Source organism: Balaenoptera ricei, chromosome 11 (assembly GCF_028023285.1).
Source record: "Balaenoptera ricei isolate mBalRic1 chromosome 11, mBalRic1.hap2, whole genome shotgun sequence".
Lineage (NCBI taxonomy): Eukaryota > Metazoa > Chordata > Mammalia > Artiodactyla > Balaenopteridae > Balaenoptera > Balaenoptera ricei.
The window spans coordinates 66,387,156-66,400,190 of record NC_082649.1 but is presented as its reverse complement, the minus strand read 5'-3'; the positions used below and the strand labels follow the sequence as shown (position 1 = coordinate 66,400,190).

Here is a 13,035-nt window from a genome sequence, read left to right as displayed (position 1 = left end):
CCATCTGTCGTGAACACTCGCCTCTCATTGTTGCATGAAAGCAGAACAGTGCAGAATGGGGTGGGTATGGCTGTGTTCCAGGAAAACTTTATTTAGAAAAACAGGTGCCAGGCTCAATTTATGGCCTGTGGCCATAGTTTGGCAACCCCTATTCTATTGGAAAATGTGTAGGGAAGTGGTCCATTAAGTGGTAAGAAGTCCCTTTGGACAGATTCATTTTTGAAGGCCTGTCCTGTTGGCCCCACATTGCTTTGCCCATAGTAGGTGCTCAGTAAATCCTTCCTGAGTACGGGCCATGTTTCTCCCGTTGTGCTGAGCTGACCTTTCTAACCCTCCCCCATTTCTTCTGCAGTACGTGGGTGCCCCAGTGGCTTATATCCAGCAGATATTTGTGAAGTCTTCAGTATCTCCCTGGCACAAGAACCTCCTGGCAGTAGATGTGTTCCGCTCACCTCTGTCCCGGGCATTCCAGCTGGTGGAGGAGATACGGAACCATGTGCTGAGAGACAGGTATGCCTCCCTGGGACCGCAGCCTCCCTGATCCAGCTCTGTACTGAAGGGAAGGTACAGCCCTCAGTGTAAGTCCATTGAGCCAGCCAGCTCTGTGGAAGGTGAACAAGTGAGAAAGAGGTGGGTGGGCTCGCTTTGCTTTTCTCAGCACGCTTGTGGGTCCACTGTGGCTGTGTTCCCCTTGGACCTGTGCAGATGGCACAGGTAGAGCCCTGAGCTTCGTCGCCAGGTCTCAGACTAGGTATCCACTGGGCCAATCCTGTGACAAGCTGAGGTCTGTTTGACTCGTGAGCCAGAGGGCTCACTGCCTAGGGGTTGTGAGATGTGAATCTAATGGTGGTGGCCATGCTGACAAGAAGCAAGCTGTCCCTGAGGGTACACTTCTGAAATCCCAGCCCACCAGTGATTCTCTGGAGTGTGCTGTGTTTGTAAGCTGCCTCACTGCTGGGTTTTAGTTAGCTGAGGGCTTTGACAGGCATTTTGGTGAACGAGACAAAGCCCTTGATTTTCACCCTATCCCCTCTGCCTGCTGAACTGGCCAAGGTATTCTAGTGAGTGGGGCTGTGCACACTCCCAGATCTTGCTTCTCCTCGGAGGTGATGGGCTTTTGGGGTCCACATGCACTTTGAAGGTGAGACAGCCACATGGTTTGGTTGTTGACCACCTGGAAGAACTTCCCCTGCTGCCCTAGTCCTCAGGCTCTTTGAGATACCAGGCATCTGGGAGCCTGATGACGGAGGAGACCTCGTAAGTGCAGTGGGCCTATCCTGTGCTGGCAGACACAGCAGGTGCCTTGTCCTGTCTCCCGCACAGCTCCGGGACCAGGAGCCTGGAGGAGGTATGCCTGCAGGTGACCGACCTGCTGCCAGGCCTCAGGAAGCTCCGGAACCTCCTCCCCGAGCATGGATGCCTGCTGCTGTCCCCTGGGAACTTCTGGCAGAATGACCGGGAACACTTCCATGCTGATCCTGACATCATCGGAACCATCCATCAGCACGAACCTAAAACCCTGCAGACCTCAGCCACGCTCAAAGGTACCCCCAGGGCAGGTTCCTTGAGAACCCGCCAGAGGGCCTGTCGGTCACCATGTCCTCTTTGATGGCTGCTCTAGCAGATCAGGGGTTACCCCTGGTTTCCAAAGACAGGGGTGGAGAGGGGTCCTGGTGTCTCTACAGTAGCTGCCATTCCTTTGTCAGCACCTGCTGCATTCTGTCTGCAGACTTGCTGTTCGGTGTCCCTGGAAAGTACAGCGGAGTGAGCCTTTACACCAGGAAGAGGCTGGTCTCGTATACCATCACCCTGGTCTTCCAGCACTATGATGCCAAGTAAGGCCATCAGCGCTCAGGGCTCCTGACGGGGCTGTGGAATGACAGGAGGCTTTGACTAGTCCTTGTTCTGGTTAGAGTATCCAGAATGCCCCCTGGGAACTTGGAGTTCTCAGGCCTCCTGTAGAAATGTTTATATCCCTTAGGCTGAAGGGTGCTGTCTGCTGACACTTGACCTGACAGCTGGTTAAGAATAAGGGGCGATGGAAAAAAAAAAAAGAATAAGGGACGCTGGGAGTTCCCTGGCGGTCCAGTGGTTAAGACTCCACACTCCCAATTCCAGGGGCGGGGGTGGCGTGGGTTTGATTCCTGGTTGGGGAACTAAGGTCCTGCATTCTGCACTGCATGGCCAAAAAAAAAGAATAAGGGTTGAAGGCAGGGCTGGCAAATTCACTGTCCTGGTGCCTCCAGTGGTCTCTCTTGAGCCTAGGGCAGGGGTCCCCAGCTGGTTACTACTGAGCCCCATGTGACCTCAGAACCTTCCCAGCAGACTGCTGCAGATAGCTCCCAGCAAGGGCCCGTAGGATGCCGCTGATTGGCTGTTCTGGGCCTTTGGCAGTTGGAGTGGGGTGATAGGTTGGGAATGGGGTGCTGAGGGGGAGGTCCTGAGACACCTTTGCCAACTTTTAAATTCTTCCAACCCCCCACCACCCCACCCTGGAGACTGGAGGGAAGGTTAGACACCACAAAGAAGCTCCCTCCAACACAGGGGGAGGAGGGAAGCCCCGACGGACCTTCCTTCCAGGGATTGTCTTTGTCCCCTGGACCAAGAGGTACAGTCCATCTACCCCACCCCACTCCATGACCAGGTTTCTGGGCAGCCTGCGGGCCCGCCTGATGCTCCTGCACCCCAGCCCCAACTGCAGCCTTCGGGCAGAGAGCCTGGTCCACGTGCACTTCAAGGAGGAGATTGGCATCGCTGAGCTCATCCCCCTTGTGACCACCTACATCATCTTGTTTGCCTACATCTACTTCTCCACACGTAGGTCCACGGCAAGGAGGCTGGGGCTTTCTCTGAGCTAATATGGGCATTTCCAGATCACCCCCTTCCCTGCCTGTGCAGGTGTCCCAGGCAGAGATGTAGAACGTGCCTGGTGGTTACAAAAGCTGGGGCTTCACCACCCCCACAGAGTCTCAGGGGCTCGGGTGGGTCCAGGGCTCCTCTTACTTCTCAAGAAAAGTCCCTTCTTGGGTAAGGGTTCCCAAAGGACACACTACGCCCCTGAGACTGGGAAGTGTACACCTTCTTTGGTCAAACCGGGGCCTTCCCTTCCTCAACTGTCAGGGCACACTCCCCTCCTAGGAGCTCAGTTTAGAAGGGCCTGTGTGTGCCAGGCTCTGGGGAGATGCTATCCTGATGTGCCCTCTCTGCCCTCCAGGCAAGATCGACATGGTCAAGTCCAAGTGGGGGCTGGCTCTGGCCGCCGTGGTCACAGTGCTTAGCTCGCTGCTCATGTCGGTGGGGCTCTGCACACTCTTCGGCCTGACGCCCACCCTCAACGGCGGGTAGGTCCCGAGCAGGCTCCACTGGGTGGCAGGGTGGGACCGTAGGCCGGAGGACCTGGCACCTCTGGGCACTTGGCCTGCCCTGCGCTGGACACTTGCTATTACCCCATATTCTCACATGGTTGTTTTGACATTTAAGAGGTACATTTTTTTCCTCTTTAAGTTACCTGGTTTGTGTTCATACATATGTATATACAAAGTATATCTATATTTACATATAATACATATATAGTTACGTGTATGTATGTACGTTCATGTGTATATTTCTGTGTGTGTATATGGGGTTGGTATTTATATATGCATATATGTGTGTTTATGCATATATATATATGGGTATGGTGTGTGTGTAGGGTATATGGATGTGTATGTGTGTATTTGTATATTATGTATACACGTGCAAATTGCTTCTTGATGGCTTAAGCCATAGATGGGTGTGACAGAGAAGGTACATTTCTTCCTTTCTTACTATTAAAACATTTAAATGCCTAATAAAATAGGTGACGTTAGTGTAAGCTTTTTAAAAGACATAGGACATAAACACATTCTAAATTGTCACCTTTCTACAGTTTGCTTTCCCTGCCATTTCTCTCTGAAACGTGGTCTGAAAATCCTTCCCTGGGTGTGTCCTCGGGCTTCAGTCTCCTCAGCTCTGCTGGGCCCCACCCGCCTTTCCGTTAGCGAGTACTGCCAGTTGGCCTGTGCCCTGCCTTGGCTTGTCAGACTGGTCTCAGGAACAGCGATTTTGTGTTTTCTGTTACCTTCCTTGCTCACAGAACTGCTTCCTTTCCTAAAGGTGATGGTGCTCAACACCCCCTCCCACCAGAGCTGTCTGCTCTGCCCTCAGAGCCCCCCACTTCCACTGCTCTACAGTGGAGACCCCAGTGAGGTTTGCCTCGGCTGGTGTTCTTTGTGCCTAGACTTCCGTCATAGACCGTTACTGGTAGTGGGAGCCTCTGGTCTCAGAGAGCTAGGAGAATTTTCTTTAGAAACAATTGCTCGTCCAAACACAGCTTCTCCACAGAGACGAGTAGGGCTTTAGGCTGGTCTCATCCCCCTTGCATTTAGTCCTGATGGCTTGGCTGGGGTGGTTTCCTCTGGCCGATGTGGGAGTCTGGTGTGGGAAGGCCCCGGAGAGCTGTGCTCTGGCAGCTGGGCAGCCCAGGGGCCTCTCTCTGCCGTGCTGGATGGATGGAGATGGGGGTGGTCACTCTCCCCGCAAGGCTTCGAAGCCTGCCTGAAAGCTGAGAGCCGTGCAGACAGAGGCCCTCCTGGGACGGGGGTCAGTCTTGTGCTGTGCGAGTCGCTCAGCAGCCCCCACTATAGGGTGCCAACCGCACAGCCCCCCGGGACCCAAACCCGTTGAGCATGAGCTGTGTGTCGGGGGCCCTCAGCGCTCTGCTCACCCTCTTCCTCTCTGTCCCCAGTGAGATTTTCCCCTACCTTGTGGTGGTCATTGGGCTCGAGAACGTGTTGGTGCTCACCAAGTCAGTGGTCTCCACCCCAGTGGACCTCGAGGTGAAGCTGCGCATCGCCCAAGGTAACAGGTGGGGAGTGCGGGGTGCACTAGGGCAGGGGAGGGGGGCTGGGCTACACCTCCTCCGGCTGAGGAAGCGGGGAGCCCAGGAGCCTCCCTTGCCATGGCCTCCAGCGTCACATGGCAGCTTATTAGCATGAGCCCTGAGGAACCGTGGAGTCACCAGGCCGTGCTTCGTCCTGGTTCATGTGTCAGTCAGAAAGCAAACCAGACTCTGCTGCGGGGCTCATGTGTTTGACCCTTCGTCAGGCTGGCACCTGGTCTTTTCTCCTCCTGCCTCACTCCATCACATGAGGCCCAGGCCCCTGAAGCTGGTCACCTCAGAGACGCTGCCTCCACAGCTGTCAGGAAAGCCCCCTGTGGCCTCCGTGGCAGGAGCTGGGGATCTGGGGTTCTGGCGAAAGCGAGAAAAGAGCCTGGAGGTCTGAACTCTTGCACCTCCTCCTCACCCCCTATCTGTGGGAGCAGGGCTGGGGGCAGGCCGTTCGTTCACTCAGCAAACCTCTGTGAGCTGCTGTGAGAGGCCAGGCCCTGCACTAGATGTAGGGTTCCGAGGAGACTAGGGGAAATGGCCGCTGTCCACTAGGCGCTCAGAGCTTTAAACGTGGGATTGTGTGATAGCCTGGGGGCCAGGGAGGGGCTGAGGTAGAACACATCGACCTCCTCTGTCCCTCGAGCCATTTTCCCACGTGCACACCCGACGAGGACAGCACGTGAGGCTGGATGTGCCAGCTTTGGGGTCACTTGGCTCTCCTCTTGGGTTTGCTCAACTCACACCCTGCTTCTCCCTTCCTCTGATGGTTGTAGCTGTCCCCTGGACCCTCCAAACCCTCCTTCCCTGCAGCAGCTGTGACAGCAGCACCTTGGAGCCCGGACACTGGCAGGGTCCTGAGGGTTGGGGCGCTTTGATGGAATGGCTGCCTCAGAAGGCTCCCCACGTGGTTGTGTGCAGACACGTAGCAGACAGCGGTCACGTGCTGGCCCCATGGTCCTGTTGTCATCCTCTGCAGGCCTAAGCAATGAGAGCTGGTCCATCATGAAGAACATGGCCACAGAGCTGGGCATCATTCTCATTGGCTACTTTACCCTTGTGCCTGCCATCCAGGTAAGGCCCCTCCAGGGCTGCAGCTTAGGTGAGCATGGAGCCAGCTGCTGTTTCCCCAGCTGTGCGGGGCACACCCCCTCTACACTGCCACCTTCACCTATGAGGTGGGCCTTCTGCTGGCAAGATGGCTGTCACCGTGCACAGGGTGGTCCTGGCATAGCTGGTTCAGGAGGAGGACTCAGTGAGCCGAGGCTGGGCCACGGGATTGAGCTCCCAGCCTGGCAGCCTCTGCCTTTGACCCTGTCCTTGCCCCTCGCTGCCTGTCTCTCATTCAGCCAAGTGGCAGGAGGGGGCTTGGTGGGTGCAGCAGAGGCTGGCTGCCCGCTGTGCAGTCCAGTCAGACCTCGTTTCCCAGTTCTCAGGCAGAACATGGTGGGGCCCCTGAACTGGGCCCTTCCTGCCTTTCCTGGCCCGAGCCCTGACCCACCCCTGCAGCCTCTAAACACATGGCCCGCACCCTGGGAGGGCCACCGGCCATTGCCCAGAGCCCTGGCTCAGCCGTGGGGCTGTGAGCAGAGGTGGGGGTGGACCCACACTGAGTCAGAAGCCCAGACTCTTGCTGCTGGTTCTGGGACGAGTTGTGTGAAGGGAGTGAAGAGCCATCCCCTCCCCGTCCTTCCCCCACAGCATGCAGGCCTGCTGAGGTTTGGGGGATGAGCTGAGACCACAGGGGCCCCAGGCTCCCACCCCCGCCAGAGGGCGTCTGCAGGACGCGGGCAGTCTTGGGACATTAGAGCTGACGTGACCACGGTGCCACCGTGTGCTCCATCCTTCATCTTACCCCACATTTGAGTAGAAGCCATGGTGATGTGCCACAGGTTGCAACAAGGGCAGGGGAGAAAAACTTAAATCTGAGAAAATTCCATCTATCCACAGGGCTTGGGGAGCAGAGAGACCACCCCTGTTCAGTTTCAGGGCAGAATTAATTCCCCCCTGAGCTCTTCCCCTCCTTTCATTGGTCCAGTGTGGTCACTGGCCAGGAATATTTCTGAGAGCCCCCAAACCAGGCCAGGCCTGGGCTCTAGGTAGGTGTTGGTCCATGGCACGTGAGCAGGGCCAGGGGCTCAGTCAGGGAGGGCTTTTTGGGTAGCAGGCTGGTGGGGCTCAGAACTTTCCAAATTGGGTCAAAGCACCTCACCTCCAAGTTCGGGCATCAGCCTTCTCTGGGTAAAGGTGTGTGTATGGGGTGGTGGGGGTGGGGGTTGGGGGGGGTGTCTCTGCTGCCCCCTTGTGGGGAGGGAGGGAGCTGCTGCATTATCCTCCTTGGCCTCTCCCAGATTTCAGAACTACCAGCATCTCTTTTCTTTCTCTCTGCTGTGCCTTGGCTGAAACTGCCCTGCAGATTCCGAGGTGCCTGCAGGCACGGAACTGGTTCTCTAGGTGCTGGGCTGTGAGGTCATGGTGTCCCCTCATCTGCTTAATTCCAGGAGTTCTGTCTCTTCGCCGTCGTGGGCCTGGTGTCTGACTTCTTCCTTCAGATGCTGTTTTTCACCACTGTCCTGTCCATTGACATTCGCCGGATGGAGGTAGGACTGGGCTGAGCCCTGCCCACCCACCTCCTCTGCATCCCTGTCTGTGCTCAGGGGATTTCTGGGTGAGAGGGGCAGGCCTCGGGCAGGGCAGCAGCCCCGTGCGGGCAGCCTCTGGACAGCAGCTTTGGGCCCTGACTGCTGCACCCCCAACAGCTAGCGGACCTGAACAAGCGGCTGCCTCCTGAGGCCTGCCTGCCCCCAGCTAAGCCGGCGGGGCAGCCAGCACGCTTCGAGCGGCAGCTGGCTGTGCGGCCGTCCACACCCCACACCATCACACTGCAACCGTCCTCCTTCCGAAACCTGCGGCTCCCCAAGAGGCTGCGTGTCGTCTACTTCCTGGCCCGAACCCGCCTGGCACAGCGCCTCATCATGGTACCTGCCACCCCTGCCCGAGGGCCAGCGCTCAAGTCCCTCGTGCATTTTGCATTTGCCTCAGAGGTGGGGTGTGCCCCTCAGGCCTTCATGGCCTCTTGAAGCCTAGCTTTGGGAAGCCACCCACTCTACCCTCCTGCCCAGACCCTGGTGGTTTCTGGGGTGATAAGCCCATCTTTGGAGAGGTAGCCAAGGTTATCAGGGAGAGGAGTCGTCTCCCCGGGGTGACCCAGGACGGGGTGCTCTGGGATGGAACCACCATGGTTGCCTGAGTCAGGGTTCACTGTGCAGGCATCAGAAAATGCTGGGCTGGGCAGAGGGGAGAAGGAGCAGGGCTGGCCTCTGGTCAGTGGGCCTCTCCTAAGGAGTTGAAGTGAGACGGCAGCAAGGCTGAGGCCCTCTGAGGACTAGGACCCGTGGTGTCTCTGGAGCAGGTCATGCAACTGGTCCCTCTGGCCATGCTGACCATGGGAAAGGTAGCAGCTTTCTGGCCCAAGCTGAGATGGGGGTTGGGGATGGGAAAGTTCTATAACAAACCTAAGGGTGCGCCTCTGTATTTCCAGGCCAGGAGTCCCAAACCCAACCATGGAAAAGGAACTAGGTCCCTCTGGGGGGCAGTTGGCCCCCAGTCATAGTGGGAGGACTTGGAGAGGCAGGAGGGAAGGACAGGTTGGGGCTGCCCATTCCTCCCAGAGGTCCTGCTGAGCACCCAATGCCCCACTGCAGGCTGGCACCGTTGTCTGGATTGGCATCCTGGTGTACACAGACCCAGCAGGGCTGCGCACATACCTCACTGCCCAGGTGACAGAGCAGAGCCCTCTGGGCGAGGGCGCCCTGGCTTCCATGCCTGTGCCTAGTGGTGTGCTGCCTGCCAGCCACCCGGACCCCGCCTTCTCCATCTTCCCACCTGGCGCCTCTAAGTTACCCGAGAACCAGACATTGCCAGGGGAGCTGCCCGAGCCTGGGGCTCCGGCTGAGGGCGTCCATGACAGCCCAGCCCCAGAGGTAACCTGGGGGACTGAGGATGAGGAACTTTGGAGGAAGTTGTCCTTCCGCCACTGGCCAACGCTCTTCAGCTACTACAACATCACACTGGCCAAGAGGTGAGTTGGGCTGTGCCAGGTCCCACCTCCCCACCTGGTGATGTCAGCGCTCACTGTCCCCAGAGCATCCCTTCCCCTCAGGAGGGAGACCCTCTGGTTTGAATTCTGCATTTCCTTTCAAATAAACACCCCTAAGGCTGTGAAGTAGGAGCCAGTGCTCCAAGCATCCACAACCTAAGAGTAGCCCGGGGCCCTGCTCTGGGGAGTCATAGGTTGCTGTCAGCCACTTGGCCAGAATGAGATCCACCTCACTCACTCCCACCCACTCCGAGCCAGAATGGGTGACAGACATGGCAGTGATGGCTGCCGGTGTCTGTGACAGAGGAAGGTTGGGGTGCCAGAGCTGGGCTGGGGAGGGACGTTACCTCTGCTGCCCCAACCCATGCTGGGAAGACTGTCCTGAGAGGGTGCTCTTGGAGCCTGGCAGGTTGAGCTGAGTCCCGTGTGAAGAGCAGAGAGGGGGACTGGGGCAGCAGCAGGAGGGGGGTCCCTTCCGAGGGCATCTCTGCTGAGGCTGCCCGCTGCCCGGCCCCAGGTACATCAGCCTGCTGCCTGTCATCCCAGTCACGCTCCGCCTGAACCCGAGGGAGGCCCTGGAGGGGCGGCACCCTCAGGACGGCCGCAGTGCCTGGCCCCCGCCGCCGCCTGGGCAGGGTGGGCTCTGGGAGGCCGGCCCCAAGGGGCCAGGCACGGCGCAGGCGCACAGAGACATCACCCTGTACAAGTAAGGCCCACGAGGGAGGGGGGCGGCTGGCAGGGATGGGGGGGGATGGGGCACGCCTCACCAGGCTCCGCCCGGCGTAGGGTGGCGGCACTCGGCTTGGCCTCGGGCATCGTCCTCGTGCTGCTGCTGCTCTGCCTATACCGCGTGCTCTGCCCTCGCAACTATGGGCAACCCGGCTCGGGGCCCGGGCGGCGGCGGCGTGGGGAGCTCCCCTGCGATGACTACGGCTACGCGCCACCCGAGACGGAGATTGTGCCCCTGGTGCTGCGCGGGCACCTCATGGTGAGCGCGGGTGGGAGCTGGGGGCGCCTGAGGCCTGGGCCACGCAGACGCCAGCGCCCGTGCCCATGTCCATGTCCATGCTGTGCTTCCGCAGGACATCGAGTGTCTGGCCAGTGACGGGATGCTGCTGGTGAGCTGTTGCCTGGCAGGCCACGTGTGTGTGTGGGACGCGCAGACTGGAGACTGCCTCACTCGCATCCCACACCCGGGGTAGGTACCCCCCACCTCCCACCCATGCCCTGCCCTGCATCTGTGCCCCACTGTCCTCACCCCACCCTCCCTGCCCCCCAGCAGGCAGCGCCAGGACAGTGGTGTTGGCAGCGTGTTGGAGGCTCAGGAGAGCTGGGAACAGCTGTCGGACGGTGGGAAGGGTGGTCCAGAGGAGCCTGGGGACAGTCCTCCGCTACGGCATCGTCCCCGGGGCCCTCCACCACCTTCCCTCTTCGGGGACCAGCCGGACCTCACCTGCTTGATCGACACCAACTTCTCAGCGCAGCCACAGCTCCTAGAGCCCGCTCAGCCCGAGCCCCGGTACCGGGCGGGCTGCCGCCGTGCTCAGGCCTCCCCAGGCTATGACTTCAGCCACCTGGTGCAGCGACTGTACCAGGAGGAGGGAATGGCTCCCGTCCACACACCAGCCCTGCGCCCACCCTCGCCCGGGCCCACGCTGCCCCAGGCCCCTGAGGACGAGGGGGGCTTTCCTCCTGAGAAGGGCTCCCCTTCCCTCGCCTGGGCCCCCAGCGCAGATGGCTCCATCTGGAGCCTGGAGCTGCAGGGCAGCCTCATCGTGGTGGGGCGGAGCAGTGGCCGGCTGGAGGTGGGCAGAGGGGCTGGAGGTGGGCAGAGGGGCTGGAGGTGGGCAGAGGGGCTGTCTGTGCAGGGGGTTTGTGGGCCCTCCCAGCTCGCAGGTGCTCACAGCCTCTGGGCCTGCAGGTGTGGGACGCCATCGAGGGCACTCTGCGCTGCAGCAGCGAGGAGGTCTCCTCGGGCATCACGGCCCTCGTCTTCCTGGACAAAAGGTGCGAGTGCTAGGATGCCTGCCTCAACCCTAGACAGCCCAGCCCAGCACACTCTGAGGTTTGAGCCCTGCTTCCCCTTCACTGGTGTGTGACTTGACTTCCCTACTCGGTGCCAAGCCCCACACCTGTGAACAGCAGGTAGTCCACCTCAGTGGGAGGGGGACAGCTCAAAGAGTTAACAGGTAGGAAGCACTTAGAATAGGGCCTGGCACATGGAGAGTGAGCAGTTCTCCTCACCCTTCTGAAGTCAGAGTTGCTCTAGGTAGCCTGTCAATACTGACCTTTCTAGGTTTCCTGGGTTTTCAGTTACAGAAAAATGCATTTTCAGAAGAACCGTCTTTTCTTCCCCTTTGATGCTGGACACTGTCCATGCCTCCCTCCTCAGCACGGCTGTTGGCTGGGTGTTGCCAGGGCTCGATCACACACTCCCTGGGAGAGGAGGATCCCCAGCTTCTCAGGCTTGAGCTCCCACCTCTGGGCTGAGAAACCTGGGCCTCACCCATGACCAGGTGCCTTTGCTGAACGCTTCACCTGCCTGACCCATGCTGGCTCTTCCTCACAGGGTCCCTGACCGTTCGTGGTCCCACCATCTAAGCTAAAGCTGGAGCCTTATTTTCTTGGGGTGGGGATACCCCTTGCTCTTACCTCTCAGTTTCTGTTGGCTGCTGCTGTCATTCCTGCCATTGCCAGGCTTCTTGCTCAGGCCTTATTTAGCTAACATCCTACCCTGCAGTCTGGCCAAGTTCACTGTGCTCTCCACGCTTGGAAATTCTCCCCTGCTGCTGTTTTTTTTTTTTTTGAAGTTTAGGGACAGCCCACATGTCTCAGCTCAACCCTCAAAGTTCCATGGTCTCTCCTCCCTTTCCCTCCCACCCCTGTTCTGTGCCTTCCCCATCTCTGCCATAGATCCTTCAGATTATGGGCAGAGGTGAAGATGTGCATTGCCCTTTGCTGGAGTAAGATTGTGAACCCCACCCACTTCAAAGCTTTGGGGCCACACGGCAAATGTCTCCATCTCTGCCCGTCAACCTGTGCCTAGGAATCGGGGCAGTGGAGAATAATCCTTATTTCTTTGTGGAAAAAGGAAATGGAGCAGGTGGTGCTTGGGTTGAAGCTGCTTTTCTGTGATGTAGACAGCAGCACCTTCTGTGGCTCTAAAACATAGCCCCACCTTAGGTCCTGTTTCTCCTCCCCTGAAGCCTTTCCTTTAGCTCCAGGCCGTGGAGGGGGACTGCCCATCCCCCTTGTTTTTGTTTTTAATTTCCAATCTTACATGATGTTCCCCAGGTACCACTTTACACATACTAGCTCATTTACTCCTCATGACCACGCTGAGAGGTGGCTACAGTTGTTCCCATTTCACAGATGAAGACTCTGAGGCACAGAGGTTAATAATTGGAGTTGCAACCTGGTCCCCAGCACCTGTGCTTCCCTCTTGGCCACGGTCCCTCATGGCTCCACTGTTCCCACAGCCAGTAGGAAGGGCCTGTCAAGGGCCCGTGGTGCTCAGCCCCAAGGCTGGGGGATCTAAGGGAGAGCCGCTCTTCTCTTCCAGGATTGTGGCTGCCCGGCTCAACGGTTCCCTTGATTTCTTCTCCTTGGAGACTCACACAGCCCTCAGCCCACTGCAGTTCCGAGGTCAGGGGACCTGGACTGGGCTGGGTGCCTGCACCTGGTGGGTGTGGGTGGAGCACAGGGGCTGCCTGCAGGGTGTCTTCTCGGAGATCCCTCACTTGGCCTGTTGTCCCCAGGGGCCCCGGGGCGGGGTAGTTCCCCCACATCCCCTATGTACAGCAGCAGTGACGCAGTGGCTTGTCACCTGACCCACACAGTGCCCTGTGCACACCAGAAGCCCATCACAGCCCTGAAGGCAGCTGCCGGGCGCCTCGTGACTGGGAGCCAGGACCACACACTGAGAGTAAGTGTTGGCACCATCTCTTGGGCACTGGGGTGGCCCAGCACAGGGGGTGGGGAGCACATGGGGTCAGCCAGGGAGTGGCTGGAGGTGTCCTGGATGAACTGT

The 13,035-nt window shown here is 58.7% G+C and overlaps 1 protein-coding gene across 3 annotated transcripts in view; it reads left to right on the top strand.

Annotated features, from left to right (window-relative positions):
- Positions 1-13,035, top strand: part of SCAP (SREBF chaperone) — an 84,427-nt gene that overhangs the window by 70,360 nt on the left and 1,032 nt on the right. The window contains exons 4-20 of one of the 3 annotated variants that reach the window (XM_059939485.1): positions 353-510; positions 1,324-1,544; positions 1,730-1,835; positions 2,645-2,817; positions 3,215-3,341; positions 4,766-4,878; positions 5,886-5,980; positions 7,408-7,506; positions 7,666-7,884; positions 8,611-8,987; positions 9,523-9,711; positions 9,792-9,993; positions 10,088-10,203; positions 10,288-10,810; positions 10,927-11,012; positions 12,568-12,650; positions 12,764-12,930. In XM_059939485.1, the coding sequence (XP_059795468.1) occupies positions 353-510; positions 1,324-1,544; positions 1,730-1,835; positions 2,645-2,817; positions 3,215-3,341; positions 4,766-4,878; positions 5,886-5,980; positions 7,408-7,506; positions 7,666-7,884; positions 8,611-8,987; positions 9,523-9,711; positions 9,792-9,993; positions 10,088-10,203; positions 10,288-10,810; positions 10,927-11,012; positions 12,568-12,650; positions 12,764-12,930 (3,054 nt within the window). Of the gene's footprint in view, positions 1-352; positions 511-1,323; positions 1,545-1,729; positions 1,836-2,644; positions 2,818-3,214; positions 3,342-4,765; positions 4,879-5,885; positions 5,981-7,407; positions 7,507-7,665; positions 7,885-8,610; positions 8,988-9,522; positions 9,712-9,791; positions 9,994-10,087; positions 10,204-10,284; positions 10,811-10,926; positions 11,013-12,567; positions 12,651-12,763; positions 12,931-13,035 lie in introns of all 3 variants that reach the window. The other 2 variants (XM_059939486.1, XM_059939484.1) reach the window with 2 other exon arrangements.